The 24704-nt window shown below is 42.6% G+C and overlaps 3 protein-coding genes and 1 pseudogene across 3 annotated transcripts in view; 3 read left to right on the top strand and 1 right to left on the bottom strand.

Moving 5' to 3' along the window:
- Window positions 1-24704, top strand: part of LOC129540619 (UDP-glucuronosyltransferase 1A1-like) — a 134296-nt gene that overhangs the window by 94733 nt on the left and 14859 nt on the right. The window lies entirely within an intron of this gene.
- LOC148777963 (UDP-glucuronosyltransferase 1A3 pseudogene) lies at window positions 1249-2469 on the top strand (annotated as a pseudogene).
- On the top strand, window positions 9293-17022 carry LOC148777962 (UDP-glucuronosyltransferase 1A3-like). The gene is made up of 2 exons (XM_088835022.1): window positions 9293-11245; window positions 16951-17022. The coding sequence occupies exons 1-2, from the start codon at window positions 10382-10384 to the stop codon at window positions 17020-17022; spliced, it is 936 nt and encodes a 311-aa protein (XP_088691148.1). The 5' UTR covers window positions 9293-10381.
- On the bottom strand, window positions 20738-21523 carry LOC129540625 (dnaJ homolog subfamily B member 3-like). The gene has a single exon (XM_055401835.2). It carries the CDS (start codon window positions 21521-21523, stop codon window positions 20789-20791), a length of 735 nt encoding a protein of 244 aa, XP_055257810.2. The 3' UTR covers window positions 20738-20788.

The raw sequence follows: 24704 nt of genomic DNA, 5'->3' as shown, positions 1-24704 counted from the left end.
TATGCTGGCGTATATCCTGCAGCACTTTAACAGCCTCAGTTTTAGGATTTTAAATAGCTCAGGTGGAATTCTTCCACCTCCACTAGTTTTTTTTGTAGTAATACTTCCTAAGGCCCTCTTGACTTCACACTCGGTGATGTCTGGCTCTAGATGAGTGATCACAGCTTCGTGGTTATCTGGGTCATTAAGACCTTTTTGTGCAGTTTGTGTAGACTCCTCTGTCTGTGGAATTTTCCAGGCAAGAATACTAGAGTGGGTTACCATTTCCTACTCCAGGGGATCTTCCTACATCCAACCTAAGGATTGAGTCCACGTCTCTTGTGACTCCTGCATTCATAGGAGGATTTTACTACTGTGTCATCTGGGAAGTCCTGAACATAAACTATAAGATGTAATAAAGATTCAGCATAATGTGCACTTCAGTCCCTACACAGAGCAGTGGAAGACTAGTGGGGTCCACATCAGAAGTGGATTCAGAGAGCCTGCATGGAAGCATGGGGACACCCCTCCTGTCCAAAGTGAAGCAGGCCCTGGAGCCTGGCGTCCTCTGAACCCCACTGTCATTACAAAGAGCTGCCTTGCCCACTGGTGGTTTAGATAACAGGAAGTTCTATTCCATAAGGCAGATAAAGAATTCTCAAGCAGCCTTTCTGCTGTTGTCCTCAAGAATCCTTTGAGATGTTTCCATATAGGGCAGCTGCTCTGACAGACTCTCTCCTGAGCAGTGCATGAGGGGTCCAGTGTGGAACAGGAACAAACCAGAGAGCCACCATCCCTTCCCTGCTGAGAGAAGGCTATTCTCATGATGTTATATGTTTCCCTGGATGTGCTCCGTGTTCACCCATGATGAGGGGAAAGAGTTTGAAGAGTTCTCAGATAAGGTCTCATGCAGCAGAGGTTCTGGGTGGAGAATGGGGCAGAGGTGACTCCTCAGCCTTCAGTCCAGCCCCAGAGAACACGGTTAGCAGAGATGTAGGAGGGGACCAAGGGAGGCACAGCCTTGGTTTGGAAATTGGATGAAGAACAAGAGAATGAAGTAGAATGTTCCCCACTGGGAGCAGCAGGTCAGAAGAGTTTTTCCAAGATAAGGTGGGTAACCTTTCCTTGGGTGAGATCAGAGGTGATGAAACCCAGGCATGGGCTCAGCCTGTAATGATTAACGTAAGCAGGGCAAGCTGCCTTCCAATGACAGGCCATTTTGACTTGGTGATAAGATAAAGCTAACAAATACAGATGGCACACACCAGACAGTATGGCTTGTGTAGGGGTAGCCCTGGGACTGCAGCTTCGGCGGCAGGTGCTGGCTGGACTCCTGCTCTTTCTGTGCGTCGGGCGATGGGCTGAGGCTGGGAAGGTGCTGGTGGTCCCCATGGAGGGCAGCCACTGGCTCAGCACGTGGGAGGCCGTGCGGGAGCTCCACGCCGGAGGTCGCCAGGCAGTGGTCCTGCCGTCGGAGGTCAATATGCACATCAAAGCAGAGGACTTTTTCATCATGTAAACCTACACCATTCAGTATGCCCAGAATGAATTTGATTACCTCTTGTAGGGCCATTTTATTCTGAGTTTTGAAAAAGTACGTTTTGTAATGACATTGTTGGAAACTATGGCAGCTTTGAACATGTGTCTTTGCTCTTTCAAAGGTCTTGTAAGGGGCTGCTGTGTAACAAGGACCTTTGATGTGGTTTTAACAGACCCTTTTTAATCCTGTGGGGCAGTGCTGGCTAAGTACCTGTCCATTCCTGCTGTGTATTTTTTTGCTTTCTGTTCCCTGAGACTTAGATGTTGAGTATGCAGAGTGCCCAAACTCTTTTTCATATGTTCCTAGGATATTAGCAATGAATCCAGACCTCACAGCATTCTTCCAAAGGGTCAAGAACATGCTCTACCCTCTGAGCCTGATGTACATTTGCCAGGTTGCTTTCACTCCTTATGCACGTATGGCCTCTGAGCTTCTTCAGAGAGAGGTGTCACTGGTGGAGATTCTTGCCTCTGGATCCGTGTGGCTGTTCAGAGGAGACTTTGTGATGGACCTCCTGTGGCCAGTCATGTCCAACATGGTGTTCAGTGGGGATATCAACTGTGCTAACCGGAAGCCATTTTCTCTGGTGTGTATTACTGCTTTAAGTGATGTGTGTGCTAAGTCTCCTCATTGGTGTCCAACTCTGAGTGACCCTAAGCACTGTAGCCGCCCCCAGGCTCTTCAGTCCTTGGAATTTTCCAGGCAAGAATGGGTGGGTGGAGTGGGTGGCCATTTCCTTCTCCAGGTTTAATTGTTTTCAGTACAGTTAATCTTCAGGCACAGGATCAGCTTGTTCCCATTTCCTGGAGGCCAGTTCCCAGAATTGTGGCAGCTTATGTGTCATGGCTACAGTCTGGTCACCACGTAGTTGACTTCTTCCACCTGTTGGGGGTTTCAGTACCTATAAGACAGCTCACGGGATATGGCTGAGTATCATCTATAGCCCTTGAGGAGGAACTAAAGGTCCTTGACTTTGCTTACTAACTAAACTATTTAGTTTTGTTGGACTGTTTTCCTTTCTTTTTGCATTTTCTCAAGTCAATGACTTCGTTGACTAAAGTCATTCTTGGGCTAAAGGTTTTCCACAGACAGAAGGCAGACAGAGGACATGGCCAGTAAAGACCATGGGGTCTGGCACCATCAAAACCAAGAAAGAATTGGCAGACTGCATTTGTTGACCTGATATTTCTTAGTGGTTTTGTCTTGGAAGAGATTGAGGTGTGGTTACAGGAGAATTAAATGCCAGATGGAAGTAGAAGTTTCAGAGAGGCTGAATGAATTAAGTGGGAGTGAGACAATAGTGGAGAGAAAAGTCTGGGTCTCTGTGATTGGAGAAAGAAATAATTTGGTCCAATTTTTCAGAGATGAAATTCTGCCTGCCATAAGTCTCTGATCGGTAGTTGGGATCTGGAGTAAAACATGGGGATGTACATAGCTGAATGGCATGTTAAATAGGTGTTTGAGGTGGGACGTCATCAAAGACTAGTGATGGGGCCTGGAGAGCAAGTAAAACTGAGCAGTGATGTTGAGAAGTGAGTCTCAAAGAGGAAGTTTTTGACCACATCACCACACCTACCCCAGCCCAGGTCACTGCACCCCAAGTTTCCATGATGGAAACAACCACTTTCCTCATGGTTTCAGATTCTTCCCATGTTAACCCTGAGTATTTGGGTTTAATTGAAATAGGATTCTTAGGGGCAGGGTTTGTTTTTTAATCTACTTAGTTAGCCCTGGTTTTTTGCCCACTTACATGACATGTACTGAGTTTATATTAACTTCCATGACTTTAGATCTCTTATAGTTTTTGTATTCTTACTTTTATATCCCTTTATATTACTGTATTTATTAATTGCAAAGGACCCTATCTTCACATTTCTTTTTTTGCTCACACCACAATCTATTCTATTTAGTTTTCTTCCTATATGCAATGTATTTGTCCGATTATAAAATATGTATGTATCTACTAGATTTGTAAAAGGTGAAAAGTAAGGAAGCATTTAAACGTATTTGCCACTCCTTTCTTTTTAGTTTTTCTGTGCAAATATATTCTCTAGAGGTAACTACATTGGTTCAAATCTTCCATTTTTCTAGCTGAATTACCTTGGCCGTGTGACCTCACTATTCTGACTTTATACTGTCATTGTAAACACACAAATAGTATCTATTATCATTATTATAAAGTGCCCAACAGGATATGGCATATCATCTGAAGGCATTTGGATATGTTTGTGCCAATTTATTTGGTACATGAAAATTCATGTACACTGAAATTTTCAAATGTCGCCCATGGTAATCACACTATTAATCACTTTTGCTCCACTAAATTGATTTTTACTTTGAGATTTTGTCACTCTATTTATTTGGTGTGGTTTACACTTAGAGGTTTACCTTTTGGAGGTGGGCTTCCCTAGTAGCTCAGATGATAAAGAATCCACCTGCAATGCAGGAGACCCTGGTTTGATTCCTGGGTCTAAAAGGTTCCCTGGAGAAGAGAATGGCTGCCCACTCCTGTATTCTTGCCTGGAGAATTCCATGGACAGAGGAGCCTGGTGGGCTATAGTCTATGGGGTTACAAAGAGTCAGACATGACTGAGCAATTTTGACTTTATCCTTAAAGGTGATGTCTTTGAATGTTAATGGACAATTTTTTCAAAATATGAAATATTAAAATCTAAATCTTTTGCATTTTTGTTTCTTCTCCTTAAGAAATAGCTTTTGGGTTTGCTCGTTCTTTTTACTATTTTTGTTTTCTATTTCATTAATTGCCACTTTTTTTTTATTGATGATATCATCCTTGTTTAGTTAATTTTATAGCTGTTTTTCTGCTTTCCCTAAGTAAGCATTAATTTTCTTTTGTTTTCCTAATAATAAAGAATTGATGGTCATAAATAAAACATTTCTTAGATCCCTTAGATTTTGAAATAAATTGTTCTCATTCTCTATTTTTTAACTTAAACTTTTGTTTTTGATTTCCTCTTTGAGTCAGTGACAATCTGCTTTTTAAAAATAATTTTATTAATTATTTATTTATTTTTGGCTGTGCTGAATCTCTGTTGCTGCTCAGGCTTTTCTCTAGTTGCCGCAAGCAGGGTCTACCCTTTGTTGCAATGTGCGGGCTTCTCATTGCAGTGGCTTCTCTTGCTGGGGAGCACAGACTCTAGGGCGTGCCGGCTTCAGTAATTGTGGAAGATGGGCTCATTAGTTGTGGTTCCCAGTCTCTAGAGCACAGGCTCAATAGTTGTGGCCCTCGGGCTTCATTGCTCTGAGGCAAGTGGGATCTTCCCAGATCAGCGATTGAATCTGGGTCTCCTGCAATTGCAGGTGGATTCTTTACCACTGAGCCAGCAGGGGAGCCCTGCCATTTGTTGTTGCTGTTGTTAACAAGGTTGCTTCTTAGTTCCCATATGGTTAAGATTTATCATGGCTACCTTTCTCCTATTTTTTCTATTGATTTTGGATTGTAATCAGAGAACGTTTCTTGTGAAGTCACTGCTATAAAAAATTTCTTAATAGGTTTTCTTTCTGGTCTATTACAGAATTACCCAATAGAAGTATAATGCATACCACATGTGTAACTGAAAGCTTTTTAGTTGGCATATTTAGAAAAGCAAAAAGAGGGTTACACTAATTTTAATAATATGTTTTATTAAATCAGATATATAAAAAATATCCTTTAAAGGTATACTCTGCATAAAAAAATGTTAAGGTGTTTGTTTGCCATCGTTTCTTTCAGTTTTACTGAGATATAATGGACAGGCAGCCCTGAATAAGCTTAAGGTGGATGGCAGAGTGATTTGACTTTTCTAGCTCATGAGGCGATTGCTATAACAAGTTTGCTGATATAGATACGAAATTAAAGGAGCAGAAAAATGTTTTTACCTTGTGATGAGAATTCTTAGAATATGCTCTCTTCACAATGTTCATATGTAACATAGAACAGTGTTAATTGTGTCTATCATGTTGAACATTACACCCCTGTCCTTATTTCTCTGATAATCGGAAGCTTGTCCCCTTAGACTGCCTTCTTCCAGCTCCCCTTTGCCCCTGCCCCGCCTCTGGTGGCCACAAGTTTGATTCCCGTTTCTATGCACTTGTTGTTTTTTAAAGTATAATAGGCCACAGCGCTATGCTAGTTCTGTCAGACAACATAGTGATTCAGTACCTTCACACCCTTCAAAAGAGTCACTACGATAAATCCAGTTACGATATTCACAGTAGAAAGGTAGTACATAACTTTTGACTCTATTTCTCGCACTCTTATTTCATACCTGCGACATTTATTTTGCAACTGGAAGTTTGGAGTTTTTAAAAAAACTTTTTAATTTGAGGATAATTGCTTGACAATATTGTGTTGGTTTCTGCCATACATCAACATGAATTGGCCATAGGTATACGTGTAACTCCTCTCTTTGAACCACACCCCATCCCCCATGCCACCCCACCCCTCTGGGTTGTCACAAAGCACCTGATTTGAGCTCCCTGCATCATATAACTAATTTCCACTGGCTATGTGTTTCACATATGGTAATTTGTATGTCTCCCTGCTACTCTCTCAGTTCACCCCACCCTCTCCTTCCTGCACTGTGTCCACAGTCTGTTCTCTGTCTGCGTCTCCATTGCTGCTCTGCAAATAGGTCCATTAGTACCATCTTTCTGGATTCCATAGACAGGCATTGAAAGAAAGTGTCAGTCACTCAGTCGTGGCTGACTCTTTGTGACCCCATGGACTGTAGCTCACCAGGTTCCTCTGTCCATGGAATTCTACGGGCAAGAATACTGGAACGGGTTGCCATGTCCTTCTCCAATACATGCATTAATATATATTTGTTTTTCTCTTTCTGACTTCTCCACTCTGTGAACAGGCTCTGGGCTCATCCACCTCATTAGTGCTGACTCAGATGTTTTCTTCCATATGGCTGTGTAATATTCCAGTGTGCATATGGACTAAAGAAGGCTTCGATTTTCATCCCCCTCACGCTTCTCTCTCCTTTCCCCTCACCTGTCCCCTCTGCCAGCCGCTTGTTTGCTCTCTGTATCCATGAGTCTGTTTCTGTTTCGTCACGGCTGTTCATTTGCTTTGTCTTTTTTTCCCACATGTAAGTGAAATCACACAGCATTTGTCTTTCTCTGTCTTACTTCACTAAGCATAATACCCTCTAGGTCCATCCATGCTGTTGCAAATGACAAGATTTCTTTCTTATGGCTGAGTAATATTCAATAGCCAATGTATCTTGGCTATTGTAAGCAGCAATGCAACAAACAAACATAAGGGTGTATATATCTTTTCTAATTAGTGTTTTCCATTTCTTTGTATGAATACCCAGGAGTAGAATTTCTGGATCATATGGTAATCCTGTTTTTACCTTTTTGAGAATCTTTGTAGTGTTTTCCATAGTGGCTCTCCCAATTTACATTGCTTCCAACAGTGCTCTAGAGTTCCCTTTTTTTCTACATCCTTGCCAGCACTTGTTACTTATTGTCTTTTTGATAATAGTCATTCTGACAGGTGTGAGACAATAGTTCCTTATGATTTGATCTGCATTTCTCTGATGATTAGTGATGTTGAGCATCTTCTGTGCCTGTTGGCCTTCTGTATGTCTTCTCTGGAAAAATGTGTGTTTGAGTCTTCTGCCCATTTTTAATCATGTTTTGTTGTTGTTGTTGTGGACTTGCATGAATTCTTTGTGTACTTTGGATGTTTAACCTATTATTAGATATATCATTTGCAAATATCTTCCTCTATTCAGTAAATGGGCTTTCCCTTTTGTGTGTAATTTTCTTTGCCGTTCAAAAGATTTTAGTTTGCTATAGTTCATTTATTTATTTTGCTTTTATTTCTCTTGCCTGAGGAGTCATATCCTCCCGAAATATGTGTTACTAATATCGAAGTTAAAGAGCACACTGCCTATGTTTTCTACTAGAAGTTTTATGGTTTTAGATCTTATATTTAAGTCTTTATTCTGAATTTATTTTTGCTCAGGGTGTGAGAGATTAATCCAGTTTGATTCTTTTGCACATAGCTGTCCAGTTTTCCCAACACATTTATTGAAGAGACTGTCTTTCCTCATTGTATTGTCTTCCATGCTTTGTATAAGTGTGGAGTTATTTCTCCTCTATATTCTGTTCCATTGACTCTGTGTCTGTTTTAGCATCAGTACCATACTGTTTTGACCACTTTAGCTTTGTAGTACAGTTTGAAACCAGGAAGTGTGATGCCTCTAGTTCTGTTCCCTTTTGTAACTGGAAGCATAGTTAATTTGCAATCTTGTGTTAGTCTCTGTTGTGCAGTATAGTGATTCAGATACATATTATTTTTCAGATTCTTTTCCATTATAGAGTATTACAAGGTTTCGAATAACTCCCCTTGATATACAGTAGGAACTTGCTGTTTATCTACTTTACATAGAGAGGTGGGTGTCTGTTATCTGAACATAAGCTATAAGATGTAATGAAGGCCCAGATTAACGTACACTTCAGTCCCTAAACAGTGGAGTGGGAGGCTGGCACCTTCAGCATCAGAACAGGAATTCAGAGAGTCTTTTCTGAAGCCAGGGGAAAACTCCCTCCTATCCCAGGGTGAGCAGACCCTGGGGGCTAGCACCCTCTGAACCCTGCTGCGTCATTAATAAGGGCTGCTTGCCCATTGATGCTTTCTTGTTGTTCTTCTTCAGGAGCCAAGTATTGTCCAACTCTTTGTGACCCCACGAACTGCAGCGTGGCACTCTTCCTTGTCCTTCACTGTCTCCTGGAGTTTGCTCAAATGCAGGTCCATTGAGTCAGTGATGTCATCCAACCGTCTCATCCTTTGTCAGCTCCTTCTCCTCTTGCCCTCACTCCTTCACAGAATCAGGGTCTTTTCCACTGAGTCGGCTCTCCACATCAGCTGGCCAAAGTATTGGAGTTTCAGCTTTAGCGTCAGTCCTTCAAATGAATATTCAGGGTTGATTTCCTTTAGGGTTGACTGGTTTGATCTCCTTGCAGTCCAAGGGACTCTCAAGAGTCTTCTCCAGCACTACAGTTCAGTTCACTTCAGTCGCTCAGTCATGTCCGATCTTTGCGACCCCATGAATCGCAGCACGCCAGGCCTCCCTGTCCATCACCAACTCCTGGAGTTCACTCAAACTCATGTCCATTGAGTTGGTGATGCCATCCAGCCATCTCATCTCAGTCATCCCCTTCTCCTCCTGCCCCCAATCCCTCCCAGCATCAGGGTCTTTTCCAATGAGTCAACTCTTCACATCAGGTGGCCAAAGTATTGGAGTTTCAGCTTCAGCATCAGTCCTTCCAATGAACACCCAGGATTGATCTCCTTTAGAATGGACTGGTTGGATCTCCTTGCAGTCCAAGGGACTCTCAAGAGTCTTCTCCAACACCACAGTTCAAAAGCATCAATTCTTCGGCACTCAGCTTTCTTCACAGTCCAACTCTCACATCCATACATGACCATGGGAAAAACCATAGCCTTGACTAGGCGGACCTTTGTTGGCAAAGTAATGGCTCTGCTTTTTAACACGCTATCTAGGTTGGTCATAACTTTCCTTACAAGGAGTAAGCATCTTTTAATTTCATGGCTGCAGTCACCATCTGCAGTGATTTTGGAGCCCAAGAAAATTGAGTCTGACAGTTTCCACTGTTTCCCCATCTATTTGCCATGAAGTGATAGGACCAGATGCCATGATCTTAGTTTTCTGAATGTTGAGCTTTAAGCCAACTTTTTCACTCTCCTCTTTCACTTTGATCAAGAGGCTCTTTAGTTCTTCTTTGCTTTCTGCCATAGGGGTGGTGTCATCTGCATATGTGAGGTTATTGATACTTGTCCTGGCAATCTTGATTCCAGCTTGTGCTTCCTCCATCCCAGCATTTCTCATGATGTACTCTGCATATAAATTAAATAAGCAGGGTGAGAATATACAGCCTTGACATACTCCTTTTCCTATTTGGAACCAGTCTGTTGTTCCATGTCCAGTTCTAATTGTTGCTTCCTGATCTGCATATAGGTTTCTCAAGAGGCATGTCAGGTGGTCTGGTATTCCCATCTCTTTCAGAATTTTCCAGTTTATTGTGATCCACACAGTCAAAGGCTAGAAAGCATCAATTATTTGGTGCTCAGCCTTCCTTATGGTCCACTCTCACATCTGAACATGACTGCTGGAAAAACCAATGCTTTAGGTAAGAGCAACATGTATTCCATATGGCAGATAAAGAATTCTTAACCAGTCTTTCTGCTGTCTCCATCAAGGATCTTTTCAGATGTTTCCATATCTGATTGCTGCTCCAACAGACTCTCTCCTGAACAGTACAAGAGGTGTCCAGAGTGGAACAGGAACAAACCAGAGAGCAACCATCCCCTTTTTGCTGAGAGAAAGCTGTCTTAGCAATGTTACATGTTTCCCTGGATGTGTTCTGTGTTCACCCATGAATGGCGGGAAAGAGATTCAAGAGTTCTCAGATAAGGTCACATCCAGAAGAGGTTCTGGGGCAGAGGTGACTCCTCAGAGTTCAGTCCAGCCCCAGAGAACACGGATAGCAGAGAGGTAGGAGGTGACCAAGGGAATGGGCAGGCACAGCCTTGCTTTGGGTTTTGGATGAAGAATAAGAGAGTGAACTAGAATGTTCCCCAGAAGGAGCAGCAGAGTCTGAGGAGTTTTTCCAAGATAAAGGGGAGTGTTCTTTCCGGGTGAAAGCAGAGGTGATAAAACACAGGCATAGACATATCCTGCAATATGTAGTGTAATCATCAATCCCTGCTTTCCAATGACAGGCCATTTTGCTTAAGTGACTTGATGATAAAATAAAGATAAGGGAACAAATATAGGCAGAACCGCCCCACCAGAAAGTCAGTTGCTTCTGGTTTGTGCAGAGATGGCCCTGGGATTGCAGCTTCGGCGGCAGGTGCTGGCTGGACTCCTGCTCTGTCTGTGCGTCGGGCGATGGGCCGAGGCTGGGAAGGTGCTGGTGGTCCCCATGGAGGGCAGCCACTGGCTCAGCATGCGGGAGGCCGTGCGGGAGCTCCACGCCAGAGGTCACCAAGCCGTGGTCATTGCTCCGGAGGTCAATATCCACATCAAGGCAGAGGACTTTTTCATCACGAAAACCTACTCCATTCCGTACTCCCGGGACCAGTTTGATTCCATCATGAAGGGCCGTCCTGATGAGTTTTTTGAAAGAGTACATTTTCTAACACGGTTTTTGGAAACTATGGCAACACTGAAAACTGTTGCTTTGCTCTTTGAAAGGTCATGTGAGGCACTGTTGTATAACAAGGACTTAATCAGGGACCTGAATGCCAGTTCCTTTGATGTGGTTTTAACGGACCCTGTTTACCCCTGTGGGGCAGTGCTGGCTAAGTACCTGTCCATTCCTGCTGTGTTTTTTTTGCGTTCTGTTCCCTGCGACTTAGATGTTGAGGGCACAGCTTGCCCAAACCCTTTCTCATATGTTCCCAGGTTGTTAACAATGAATTCAGACCGCATGACATTCTTCCAGAGGGTCAAGAACATGCTCTACCCTCTGAGCCTGAAGTACATTTGCCAGGTTACTTTCACTCCTTATGCACGTATGGCCTCTGAGCTTCTTCAGAGAGAGGTGTCACTGGTGGAGATTCTCGCCTCTGGATCCGTGTGGCTGTTCAGAGGAGACTTTGTGATGGACTACCCGCGGCCGATCATGCCCAACATGGTGTTCATTGGGGGTATCAACTGTGCCCACAGGAAGCCGTTATCTCAGGTGTGTACTGCTGCTTTTGTTCAATCAGTGTTCTCAGTGGAGCACATTTTATTTGATAAGAAAAGAGCAGTTCAGGGTGTTTTGTTATGTGCTGGTCTTTCTGGTGATTCCCCTCCTCACTGTCTGTGGTGAGACACTACTAAAGCACCTCCAGGAGTGCGGTAAAGGCTCCCAGTGATCTCTGAGAGCAGTGAGAGGCAGGGTTGAGGCTGTGTAACGGGACTGACAGGCAGTGGTGTGATTCCACCGTGATTGCCCTTCTGTAAAGGCATCAGTATAACTGTTGTGCAGTTTTCTTCAGCTGAGTAGGAGCAGGAACTGGAGCTGTGAATTTATCCTTCAGGGGATTTTGCCTGAGGGTGTTCAATAGAAGTGTAAGCAAAGCGGAGTCTGGTGGCTTGCGGCTCAAAAGGCAATAAAGAAGCAAGACTGGTAGATGTGAAATTTGCTTGGATGAATGTTCCCGGGATAGGGATGCAGAAAGGTGAGTCCTGTCCAAACGCTTATTCCCTCCTTGGACAATCCGGGGCAAGAGCTTTTATGGACAGAGGGAAGGGGGCTCCGTGTAGAAACAGCACAGTCAGGTCTGACAGTCATCTCAAAATCAGCAATCTGACCACCATCATTTTCATTGTTTTCAATACAGTTAATCTTCTGTCCCAGGGTCAGCTTGTTCCCATTTCCTGGAGGCCAGTTGTCAGAATTGTGGCAGCTTATGTGTCATGGCTACAGTCTGGTCACCACGTAGTTAACTTCTTCCACCTAATGGGGGTTTCAGTATCTATGACAACTCACAGGCTATGGCTCAGAGTATTGTCTATGGCCCCTGAGGAGGTACTAAAGGTCCTTGACTTTGCTTACTATTTAGTTTTGTTGGACTGTTTTCCTTTGTTTTTGCATTTTCTCATTTCTCTGACTATACTCATTCTTTGGCTAAAAGTTTTTCCACAGACAAAAGGTAGACAGAGGACATGGCCAGTAAGGACCATAGTGTCTGACTCCATTTCAAAAGGAATAAAGAACTGACAAGATTGCATTGGTTGACCTGATTGTTTTAGTGGTTTTTGTATTGGCAGCCGCTGAAGTGTGGTCACAGGAGACCTAGATCCCAAAAGGAAGCAGAATTTTCAGAGGGATTGAATGCGTCAAGTGGAAGTGAGAGCATACCAGAGAGAGAAGAGGTCTCTGTGATCAGAGAAAGAAATAGTTGAGTCCAGCTCCTCAGAGATGGAGCTGTGCTGACCAGAAGTCTTTTGACCAGGAGTTGGGGGTCTGGAGTAAAATATGGGGAGGTACACCCACATTGGATGTTGGATTTCATGTCAGGTAGTTCTCCTTCACGGGACACTGAAGGCACCAAGAGCTAGTGGTAGCGGCTGGAGAGGAGGTCAATCTGAGCCTATGAACACAGTGGATGGAGGAAGGCAGTGAGGTTGAGAACTGAGTCTCAGAGAGGAAGTTTTTGATCACATCATCACAGCTTCCTCAGCCCAGGTCACTGCACCCTAAGTTTCCATGATGGAAACCACCACTTTCCTCATGGTTTCAGTCTTCCTATATTAACCCTGAACATTTGGGTTCAATCAAAATAGCACTCTTGGATCAGGATTTGTTTTTTTAACCTACCTGGTTAGCCCTCTTTTTTTTGCCCACTTATGTGACATATACTGGATTTACATTAACTCCCATGACTTTAGACCTCTTAGAGTTCTTCAGTCGTACTTTTATATCTCTTTATATTAGTGCATTCATTATTACGCAGGACTCTAACTTCAGTTTTGTTATTTTTGCCCACACCACAAAAGATCTGTTCTACTTTGTTTTCTTCTTTCTTCGTGCAATGCATTTGTTCAATTATAAAGTATGTATGTATCTATTAGATTTGTAAATAGTGAAAATGAGAGAAGAATTTGAAAAGTAAATGCTGCTGTTTTCCTTTCAGTTTTTCTGCGTGAATGCATTCTCTAGAGTTAATAGCATTTGCTCACACCTTCACTCTCATTTTTGTAGTTGTGTGTCCATGGGTGGCAGACCTAACCATTCTGACCTTAATATTGTCACTGTGAACGCACAAATAGTATCTATTATCATTAAAAGGTGCCCAGCACGACAAGTTATGCCATCTGGAAGCATTTAGATATGTTTGTGCCAATTTATTTGGTACACGTAAGAACATTTACCCTGTAATTCTCAAGTGTTATCATTTTTGTTCTACTAAATTTTTATTTTGAAATTTTTGTCATTCTCATTTATTTTGATTTGGTTTAACCCTTAGATGTGACTCTTTTAAATGTTTATGGAAATTTTCATCAAAATATGAAAGATTAAAGTTTAAATTTTTAATATTTTTGTTCCTTATAATTTATGATATGTTGAATTACATTATTGGTATTCTCAAAGAAATAGCTTTCGGATTTGCTTTTTCGTTTTACTAATTTTGTTTACTATTTCATTAATTGTAGCTTGTTGTTTTATTGTTTTTGTTAATGATATTATCCTTGTTTCCTTTGGTTTATTTTATAACTGCATTTCTAATTTCCTTAGGTAAGCATTAAGTTCCTTTATGTTTTCTTAATAATTAAGAAAGGTTCTTAGTTGAAGGTTCTTTATTCATAAATAAAACATTTTCTCAATCCCTTAGAGTTTTGCATAACTTACTCTCATTTTTTTAACTTAAATGTATGTTTTTGATTTGCTCTTTGAGTCAGTGGCTTCTATTTATCTTAAAGAAGGCTGTTTCTTAATTCCCATATAATTAAGATTATTGCAGTCATTTTTCTCTTTTTTCTAATTATTTTGAATTATAATCAGAGAACGTTTCTTGTGAGTCACTATTTTAAAAAATTTCTTAATATATTTTCTTTATGGTCTAGTACAGAATTGTCCAGTAGGAATCTAATGTAAGTCATATATGTATCTGAAGGCTTTTTAGTATGTATATTTAAAAAAAGTAAAAAGAGGATTGCAGTTAATTTTAATATTTTATTGAATCAAATATATTAAAATATTATCCTTTAAACATATATTCAATATAAAATTGTTTTCAGGTGCTTGTTTGCCATTGTTTCTTTCGGTTTTGTTGAGACATAATTGACAGTCAACCTTGGTTAAACTTAAGGTGGACAGCAGAGTGGTCTGACTTTATAGATCATGAGACTTTTACCACAAGTTTAGTGATCACAAATCATCTCATTTAAGTACAAAATTAAAGGAATTAATGTTGTTAACTAGTCCTGGTATTTATTTCTCTTATAACTGGAAATTATGGACATGAGTTTGGGCATTCTCTGGGAGCTGGTGATGGACAGAGAAGCCTGGCGTGCTGCAGTCCATGGGGTTGCAAAGAGTCGGACATGACTGAGCAACTGAACTGATGACTGGAAATTAGTACACTTAAACTGCTTGTGTGCTCAGCCGCTTTAGTCATGTCCGATTCTCTGCAACCCTATGGACTGTAGCCTACCAGGAGCCTCTGTCCATGGGATTTTCCTGGCAAGAATACTGGAGTGGGTTGCCTTGCCCTCCACCAGGGGGTGGTCTTCCAGACCCAGAGATAGAATCTGCATCTCCTGCATTGTAGGCAGATTCTTTATCGCTCCCCTTCCTCCCATTCCCTGCCTCTGGTAGCCACAAAGCTGATTTCTATTTCTATGAGTTTGCTTCTTAGTTTTCAAAGTATGATTGGCCTGCAGCACTATGTTCATTCCTATTACACAACATGGTGATTCAGTCCTTCTGTACACTTCAGAATAATCACCACGATAAATCCAGCTATGATATTCATCACAGAAGTGTATTATGTAACTATCGGCTGTACTTCTCACACTCTTATTTCACACCTATGACACTTATTTTGCAACTGGAAGCATGGATCTTAATCCCCCTCACCCTTTACTCTCCTTTCCCCACCCTGATCCCGTCAATAGCCTGTTTGTTCTATCTGTGAGTCTGTTTCTGTTTTGTTATGGTGGTTCATTTTCATTGCCTTTTATTTTCCACATGTAAGTGAAATCATACAGTATTTATCTTTATATGTCTTACTTCACTAAATGTAATACCCACGAGGTCCATACATGTCGCAATGGCAAGATTTCATCCTTTTTTATGGCTCAGTAATATTCAATAGCCAATATTTTTGGTTATTGTAAATAATGCTGCAATGAACCTCGGGGTGCATATATATTTTCTAATTACTGTTTTTGTTTTCTTTGTGTAAATACTCAGGAGTAGAATTGCTGGATCTTACGACAGTTGTACTGTTTTCCATTGTGGATGCAGCAATTTACATTGCCTCCAACTAGAGTTCCCTTTTCTTTACATTCTTACCAACCTGTGTTTTTTAAATTTTTTTCTCACCACCGTTTGCTATTTGCTTAATCACCATGTAAATGTAACAGTTCTTTGAAAAATGCCATTTGTATTTTGATAAGTATTTTATTGAATCTGTATATTGCCTTAAGTAGTACAGTCGTTTTAACAATATTAACTATTCCAATCCATGAATATGGTACATCTTTCCATCTGTGTTGTCTTCAATTACTTTTATCAGTGCCTTATAAATTTCTCAGTAAAGGTCTTTTATCTTCTTAAATTTATTCCTAGGTATTTTATTATTTTGATGTTACTGGAAGTAGATTATTTCCTTAATTTCTCTTTCTGATAGTTAATTGTCAGTATATAGAAATGCAACAGATTTTTGTTAATAATTTTATATCCTACAGCTTTACCAAATTCATTAATGAGTTCTAATAGTTTTTTTAGTGGCATCTTTAGTGTTTTCTATGTATAATGTCATGTCATCTGCAAACAGTGACAGTTTTACTTCTTCCTTTCTAATTTGGATTTTTTGTATGTGTGTTATAGATGTTTGGTTTGTGGTTACCATGTGGTTTCTTGATAGCAATCTCTCTATATATGTGATTATTTTAAATTGTTACTATTTTAAGTTCAAAGCATTTTAACAACTCTACTTTCAAACTCTCTCCACATTTACTGTTTTTGACATATTTCACATCTTTTTGTTTTGTGTATCCCTTAGCTGCTGATTGTGGATGATTTTACTACTTTTGTCTTTTAACCTTCCTGCTAGCCTTATATGTGGTTGACGTACTACCCTTATTGTATATTTATCTTTACCAAAGAAATTTTTTCTTTTGTAATTTTCATATTTCTAATTGTGGCCTTTACTTTTCCACTTAGAGAACACTCTTTAAAAATTCTTGTAAACCTGGTTGCATGGTGCTAGACTGTGAGTTTTGCTTGTTTGTAAAACTTTTGATCTCTCCTTTGAATCTGAATGAAAGCTTTGTCAAGTAGGGCTCTTTTGGTTGTTTTTCATCACTTTAAATATATCATTCCATTTCCTTCCAGCCTGCAGAATTTCTGCTGCAAAGTCAGCTTATAATCTGATGGGTTGGCTGTGGGGTCTGGAGTGTCACAAAACTTGTTTTGGCCTGCTGGTACATGCAGCCAGGGCCCTGTGAGTCCTGAGGCTTGTACCAGCCTGCTTGTGGGTGGGTTGAGTCTTGGGGCTAATGCTGGCCCACTTGTAAGTGGAGCTGGGTCCTGGAGTCTCTGATTGAAGGGCCCAGGGATCCGTGATCTGGTGCCAACTTGCTGGAGGATAGGGTCAGGGTCCAGGTAGTCCAAGGGTTAGTGCTGGCTCATTGGTGGGTGGAGTTGTGACCCAGGGTCTCTGGTTGCAGGGGCCTGGGGGTCCTGGATTTGGTGTCGTCCCACTGGAGGATGGGGCCTGGGCCCTAGGCGTCCTGGGCTAGTGCTGGCGCACTGGTAGGGGTCCAGGTCCTGGGCCCTCTGGTGAATGGGTCCAGGTGCTGGGTGGCTGAGAACTCAGGGGGTCTAGGCAGCAGGCCTGTTAGTGAGTGGGCCTCTGTCCCCACTTGGCTAGCTGCTTGACCAGAAGCATCATAGTACTGGTGCCTACAAGCGAGGAGAGTGGGGCTGGGTCCTGGTGCTAATAAGCTAGAGGGTTGACCCCAAAATCACCCTTGCCAGCACAGTGTCATCATGATAGAATGGAGCTCCCCAAAGAGCTGCTGTCAGTGTCCACATCCCCAGGATGATCTCTGTTGCCTCCTGCCTCTGGGAGGTTCTCCAAGACTAGTGGATTCCTGCTTCTGCTCTGGGCCCCAGAGTGTATGAGATTTTGTGTGCAACCTTGAGAAGTAAAGTCTCTATTTCCTACAGCCCTCTGGTTCTCCCAAAAGTGAGCCCCACTGACCTTCAAAGCCAGATATTCTGGAAGTTCTTCTTCCTGGTGCAGAACCCTGGTCTGGGATACCTGATATGGGGCTCAGACCCTTCACTCCAGGGTTCCTTCACTGGAACCCTCATAGTGTTGTTGGTGGGAGTGTAAAATGGTGCAGTCACTGTGGAAAACAGTATGTCAGCACCTCAAAAAATTAAAAATAGAATTACCAGATGATCCAGCAACTCCACTTCTGGGTATACACCCCAAATAATTGAAAGCAGCATCTCGACAAGATAGTTGTATACCCATGTTCATAGCAGCATTATTCACAACAGCCAGAAGGTGAGAGCAACCCATGTCCATTGGCGGATGAACAGATAAACAAAATGTGGTCTATCTATACAATGGAATATTATTCAGCCTTAAAAAGGAGAGAAATTCTGACAACATATATGACAACATGAATGAACCTACAGGACATGATGCTAAGTGAAATAAGCCATTATCAAAAAGACAGACTGTATGACTCTACTAATATGAGGAACCTAAAGTAGTCAAATTCATAGAGACAGAAAGTAAAATGGAGGTTAATAGGGACTATGGAGTGGGGGAAACTGCAGAGATGTTGTTAAGGGGTATACAGTTTCAGCTTTTCAAGATGAACAGTTCTGGAGACTGGTTGTACAACAATATGACTGTAATTAACACTACCAAACTGTACATGTAAAAGTGGTTAAGATGGCAAATCTTATGTTGGGGTATTTTATCACGACTAAACATTTTTAAAAGGCAAATTTTATGAGGAAACAGTCAAACCTCTATGTGCCAATTCAGCAGCTATATGTTTAAAGTAAAAACTATTAAATATTTCAAATGTAAATTGAGCAAAATTCAGTTAAATGGGGAAATATTTTAAGATGTCACTTTCAGAATTAGGCATGTTGAGCTTTTAAATTAGAAAATTGAAAATATGCATTTTTAGATGGATTAATGGAACATTTACAAACATTGATCATACGTTATCTGATAAAGTAGCCACTAACTACATATGACTATTGGGCACTTAAATGTTCAGTTCAGTTCAGTTCAGTCGCTCAGTCGTGTCCGACTCTCCGCGACCCCATGAACCACAGCACGCCAGGCCTCCCTGTCCATCACCAACTCCCGGAGTTCACTCAAACTCATGTCCACAGAGTCGGTGATGCCATCCAGCCATCTCATTCTCCGTCGTCCCTTTCTCCTCCCGCCCCCAACCTTTCCCAGCATCAGAGTCTTTTCCAGTGAGTCAACTCGTCGCATGAGGTGGCCAAAATGTGGATAGTCCAAATTGACATATAAGTGTAAAATACATAGCATGATTTGAAGACTTAATGTGAAGTATCTCATTAATTTTATATTGAGGGAAGTGGCCAATATATTGAAGAAGAACTCACATTCAATCCCTCCCATGTTTTGCTGTGCTTATTTAGTCGTGTCCAATTCTTTGTGACCCCATGGACTGTAGCCTGCTAGTCTCCTCTGTCCATGCGGATTCTCCAGGCAAGAATACTGGAGTGGGTTGCCATGCCCTCCTCCAGGGGATCTTCCCAACCCAGGGATCAAACCCAGGTGTCCCGCATTGCAAGCTGATTCTTTACCATCTCAGCCACCAGGGAAGCCCAAGAATACTGGAGTGGGTAGCCTATCCTTTCTCCAGGGGATCTTCCTGGCCCAGGAATTAAACCAGGGTCTCCTGTATTGCAGGTGGATTTTTTTTTTTACCAGCTGAGCTACTGACCCAGGAATGGAACCGGGGTCTACTGCACTGCAGGAAGATTTTTACCAGCTGATACACCAGGGAACACCAGTATTACCATTTACAGAATACTGATGTGAAAGGCCTGAAAACTAGCAGAAAAGAGAGTCTATAATTAAAGAAGGAACTACAACAAGATGTGTAGGAGAGATGAAGATACAGTATCATCAAGACCCACATCCTAGGTGGTAGACTCACAAATAGGGTGATTATTTCAGATGAGAGAACAAGCTGCATTTTTAGTCTGTCCAGTTCAGATATCTTTTCACTCTCATGCCTTATGCAAACCTTTCTTTGGAGATGACCAATGGGCGGGGGTCGCACACTTTATAATGGAATATCCTAAAGCAATTATGCCCCAAAAGATTTTCTTTGAGGGCATAAAATGTGCCAATAGAAAGCTACCTCTCAGATCTGTGTATTTTGCACCACTCAACCAATATTCCAAACTTTCCACTATTCAAAGCTTTCCAAAATTTCTGGCTTTTGTCAAGCTGAGATGAGATACATCGTGCATGTGGCAATGGGAAAACTGTGTGTAGCCTTACGGAAATGGTTTTTACATTTCCAGCCGTCATAGTTGTAGAACCAATCAAAAGCTAGCAATGAGATTTGCATTGCTTTTGGTCATCACCACCACTGTTCTTTTTTTTTTTAAATTATTGCGTAAGTTAAACGATCTGAATACCGTCCTGAGGCTGCTCATAATCAGTTGTGTAACTGTGAGGAATTCACTTAAGTGTTTTGACCTAGCCTTTGGAGGGAGAATGAGGTGGGGGGCGGGAAGGAGAGAATGTGTGTGTGTGTGTGTAGTCGCTCAGCTATATTAGACTCTGCAACTATTTGGACTACAGCCTGTCCATCTGTGTTCCCTGTTAGTAGTGATTTCATTCCTATAAAACAGATTTCTGACCTCCAGACCTTTCAGAGAATAAATACACATTGTTCCAAGTCACTGAATTTGTGGTAAATTGTTAGCACAGGCATGAGAAACTAAATACATTACCTTTGCCAGGCTTACCTGTTTTTAAAGAGTCTAGGCTTAATGTTTTAAACAGTTAACTCTCACCGTGTCACCAGCAATATGTGGAACTAAACGCCGTCTTTAAACCAAAAGTATTGTTAATATATTCATATCTCTTATTACTCTGTGCTAAAAAATGGAAGTAAACTGATTTATCTTGGCAACATAACTTCAGAGCAAAACACTAGGTTCACATTGCAAACAAAGTAGAAAGGCCAGGTTGAAGGTGCCCTGGTGAATATTTTGTCTCAGTAACACGAAATAAGCAGTGTCCGCCCTGGGGTTATGTTTAATAAACAGCAAAGTGCATACAGATATTTACAAGTTTTAAAGAAAAACAGAGGTCTTATTCTGTGGCCCAACAGTAGCAGCAAATAGGCGTTGGCACGAACTGTTTATAAATTCTTAAGTACAGTTTTTTTTGCAAGTAGAGATCGCTTGCAATCTTCAAAAAAAAAAAAAGAACGCCCTGCTATTCCTCAAGTTGTGCTCTAAGTTCAACGTGGACCAGGATCACTTGGTGTCAGCGCTTAACAACTGCTCTTTGCCATTTATTATCAGGGACTTCAGCTCCCCATCTTCTTCCACTTCTATCCTTTCTTGGCCGTTCTCCACGATTCTCTTGGTGGTGATCATTTTGCCGTTCATGATTTCGGTGGAAGTCGACACGGATTTAAAGTTGCCCGTCCCCCCACTACCACAGGACATGGAGACGGAAGAGAGGCCCCCATTCCCAATGGAACCAAATGAAGTAAACCCTGTATCAAAAGGAGAAAAACCACCTCCAAATGCTGGAAATTCACCGAAGGCGGAGAAGAGCGACGCGGACCCCCTGCTTCGGCTTCCCCGGGATCTCCTCCGACCCCCCAAAAAGTTGTCCAGCGGGTCTCCAAACAAGTCGAACGAAAACGGGTCCTGGCCGCCGAAGAACTCTCTGAAGACGTCGGCCGGGTCCCGGAAGGTGAAGACGCACTCGAAGGGGTCCTCGAACGGCCTGCCGCCGCCGGCGCGGCCACCGCCGCAGCCCTCCACTCCCGCCTCGCCGTAGCGGTCGTAGACGTCTCTTTTCTTGGTGTCGGACAACACCTCGTAGGCCTGGGCCACTTGTTTGAATCGCCTTTCCGCCTCCTCCTTGTTCTCGGGGTTTTTGTCCGGGTGCCACTTGAGCGCCAGTTTGCGGTACGCCTTCTTGATGGCTTCCGACGAGGCCTGGCGGGGCACGCCCAGCACCTCGTAGTAGTCTACCATACTGGAAGCCCGGGAACGGCCCCGCGGGCCGAGGACAGGTGCTGGCTGGCAGCCCTGGGGCGCGAGCCCGAGTGCCCACCAGGCCAGGCCGCCCGAAGTGGGCGCCCCTAGTGACGCTGCCGCGTCACACTGGGCGAGCCCAGAATGCATTGCTCACGTGGTGTGCAGTGACCGGTTTCACGCAGCCGCAGAGGCCCCGCCCACTCATTTGCTCCGCCCACCCGACCTCCCTGAGTGGTTATCGCCAAACCCGGAGATGTGACTACCTTACCTCTGACTACCTTAGCAGATAGTTCTCACAGGTACCTCTCTGATGGTCCTGTGGTTATGACCCTGTGCTGTCAATGCAGGGAGCACTGGTTCCATCTCTGGTCAGGAAATCAAGGTCTTGGATCAAGAAAGAAAGTCGTTTTCTTAAAGTAGGCTTGACGTCAAGCTTCCCTCTGGCTTGAGGTGGGCTGTTGTCCCGTTGTTCAGTTGCTCAGTCGTGTCCAACTCATTGCGACTCCATGGACTGCAGCCAGGCTTTCCTGTCCTTCACCGTCTCCCAGAGTTTGCTCAGACTCATGTCCATTGAGTGGGTGATGCCATCCAACCATCTCATCCTCTGTCCTCTTTCTTCTTCCTGCTGTCTTTCCCAGTATCAGGGTCTTTTCCAATGAGTTTGCATCAGATTGCCAAAGTATTGGAGCTTCTGTTCAGCATCAGTCCTTCCAGTGAATATTCAGGACTGATTTCCTTTAGGATGGACTGATTGGATCTCTCAAGAGTCTTCTTCAACACCACAGTTCAAAAGTATCAATTCTTTGGTGCTCAGTTTTCTTTATAGTCCAGCTTTCTCATCCATCCATGACTACTGGAAAAATCATAGCTTTGATTAGACGGACCTTTGTTGGCAAAGTAATGTCTCTGCTTTTTAATATGCTGTCTCTGTTGGTCATAACTTTTCTTCCAAGGAACAAGCATCTTTTCATGGTTGCAGTCACCATCTGCAGTGATTTTGGAGCCCAAGAAAATAAAGTCTCTTACTGTTTCCCCATCTGTTTGCCTTGAGGTGATGGGACCTCTACCTTGATCTTTGTTTTTTGACTGTTGAGTTTTAAGTTACCTTTTTCACTCTCCTCTTTCACTCACCTTTATCAAGAGGCTCTTTGGTCCTCTTTGCTTCCTGTGATAGGGTGGTGTCATCTGCATTTCTGAGATTATTGATATATCTAAATTGGGGGTAGAGTAGAGTAACAGGAATAAGTTTAGTCTGATCCTTTTCTGAGAAACAAACACTCCTACCATTTGTCTAGGACAGCATTTCTCCAACTTTTTTTTCCTCAGGACCCTTTTGCTTTTGTTTATGTGGGTTATATCTATTGGTACCTGCTTCAGCAAAAATTAAAACAAAGTCAATTTAATAATGATAAACCCATTACATGATAATATAAAATATTCATGGAAAATAACTTTTTCAAAACAAATTAATAAACAGTGCCATCATTTTCTTTTTTTTTTTTTACATCTCTCTGGCTTAACAGAAGAGCTTAATTTTTATATCTGCTTCTATATTCAATGTATTGCTGTATCATGTGTCATGTAGCCACTGGGAAACTCCAGTGTATTCAGAAGTCAAATATCATTATCTTAGAAATAATTTTAACTTTTCAAAATTCTCTGAAGATTTTTTGGGGATCCCCAGGGTGCTCTGGCCCATAGTCTGTTAACTCCTGACCCAGTATATCAAAATGATGAAAACTGCTGGCCATGTTTAAGTGCTGCATGTAAAGTTGGGATTCCGTGATTATTTCTGCTGAAACTGCTGTATCACCATGATTTCCTTTTTGACATCTGACTTTTCTCCACTCCCTCCTTTTTCTATGACACTATATTCTTTGCCTTGATAAATGGTGAGGCAACACCAATAAAGTTCACTTAGTTCTAAGAGGAAATGATTAACCAATGAACTCAATATTTCATCATAAAAGGTAATAGATCCAAAAAAGTTCACCTTTTCACCAGAACAAACTGATGATTCCATATCACCTTGAGAAACTCAAGCCAACTTGGCACTTGGGAAGCATGCAATAAACAATAGTAGAAAGTAGAGATTGGTAATAGAGTCCAGTGCAAACAAAGCAATATGGAAAAGTACAAGGTGTGTTTGGGGTAGGTTAAGTGATTCAGAATGGCAGGAGGGAAAGGGGCAGAAAGAGCAGTTAAGCAGAAGGGCTAGAGAAGTGGAATGAGATGCAGTCCATTCCAGGGCAAGGCTGAGGCTGCTGCTGCTGCTGCTGTTGCTAAGTCACTTCAGTCGTGTCCGACTCTGTGTGACCCCATGGACGGCAGCCCATCAGGCTCCCCCGTCCCTGGGATTCTCCAGGCAAGAACACTGGAGTGGGTTGCCATTTCCTTCTCCAATGTGTGAAAGTGAAAAGGGAAAGTGAAGTCGCTCAGTCATGTCTGACTCGTAGCGACCCCATGGACTGCAGCCTACCAGGCTCCTCCGTCCATGGGATTTTCTAGGCAAGAGTACTGGAGTGGCTTGGCATTGCCTTCTCCAGCAAGGCTGAGGAGTCTGCATTTATTCTTGGCCCTAAGAATGTGCTGACCAAAGTTTCGGGAGTGGTGGTGGCATGGGACTGTGCAATGGACAGCCGATGCAGGGAATCAAAAGGGAGAGGTAAGGACTAAGAGCCTTGGAGGCTGAGGCTAGAAACAAGACCATGGCAGCTGGGTCTGAGAACCAGTGGCAGAATGATCCAGATTTGGCACTTGCTGGGTTGAATATAGGGCCTACAGCAAAGGGAGAAGGGCCATCACATCCATACAGAAACATTTACTGAGTCTTACTGTCTGCAAAGCCATGGATAGGGATAGAGGCAGAGAGGGAGTCTAGTAGGGAACCCAAACAGGCAAATTGCTGAGGGATACAAGGCAGAATAGCGGCTTCTTTGGAGGCTCGACGGTTAAAAAAAAAAAAGTCCGCCTGTCAACGCAGGAGACGTGGGTTTGATCCTTGGGTTGGGAAGCTCCCCTGGAGAAAGAAATGTCAACCCACTCTGGTTTTCTTGCCTGGGAAATCTCATGGACAGAGGAGTCTGGTGGGCTGCAGTCCATGGTGTCGCTAAGTCAGACATGACTGAACAACTTCACTTTCGTGCATTGGAGAAGGAAATGACAACCCACTCCAGTG

The sequence above is a fragment of the Moschus berezovskii genome, chromosome 4 (assembly GCF_049115385.1).
Source record: "Moschus berezovskii isolate FMDL1 chromosome 4, NW_MosBer_1.0, whole genome shotgun sequence".
NCBI lineage: Eukaryota > Metazoa > Chordata > Mammalia > Artiodactyla > Moschidae > Moschus > Moschus berezovskii.
Note: the sequence above shows the minus strand (reverse complement) of the source record. Positions and strands in the feature narration are given on the sequence as shown.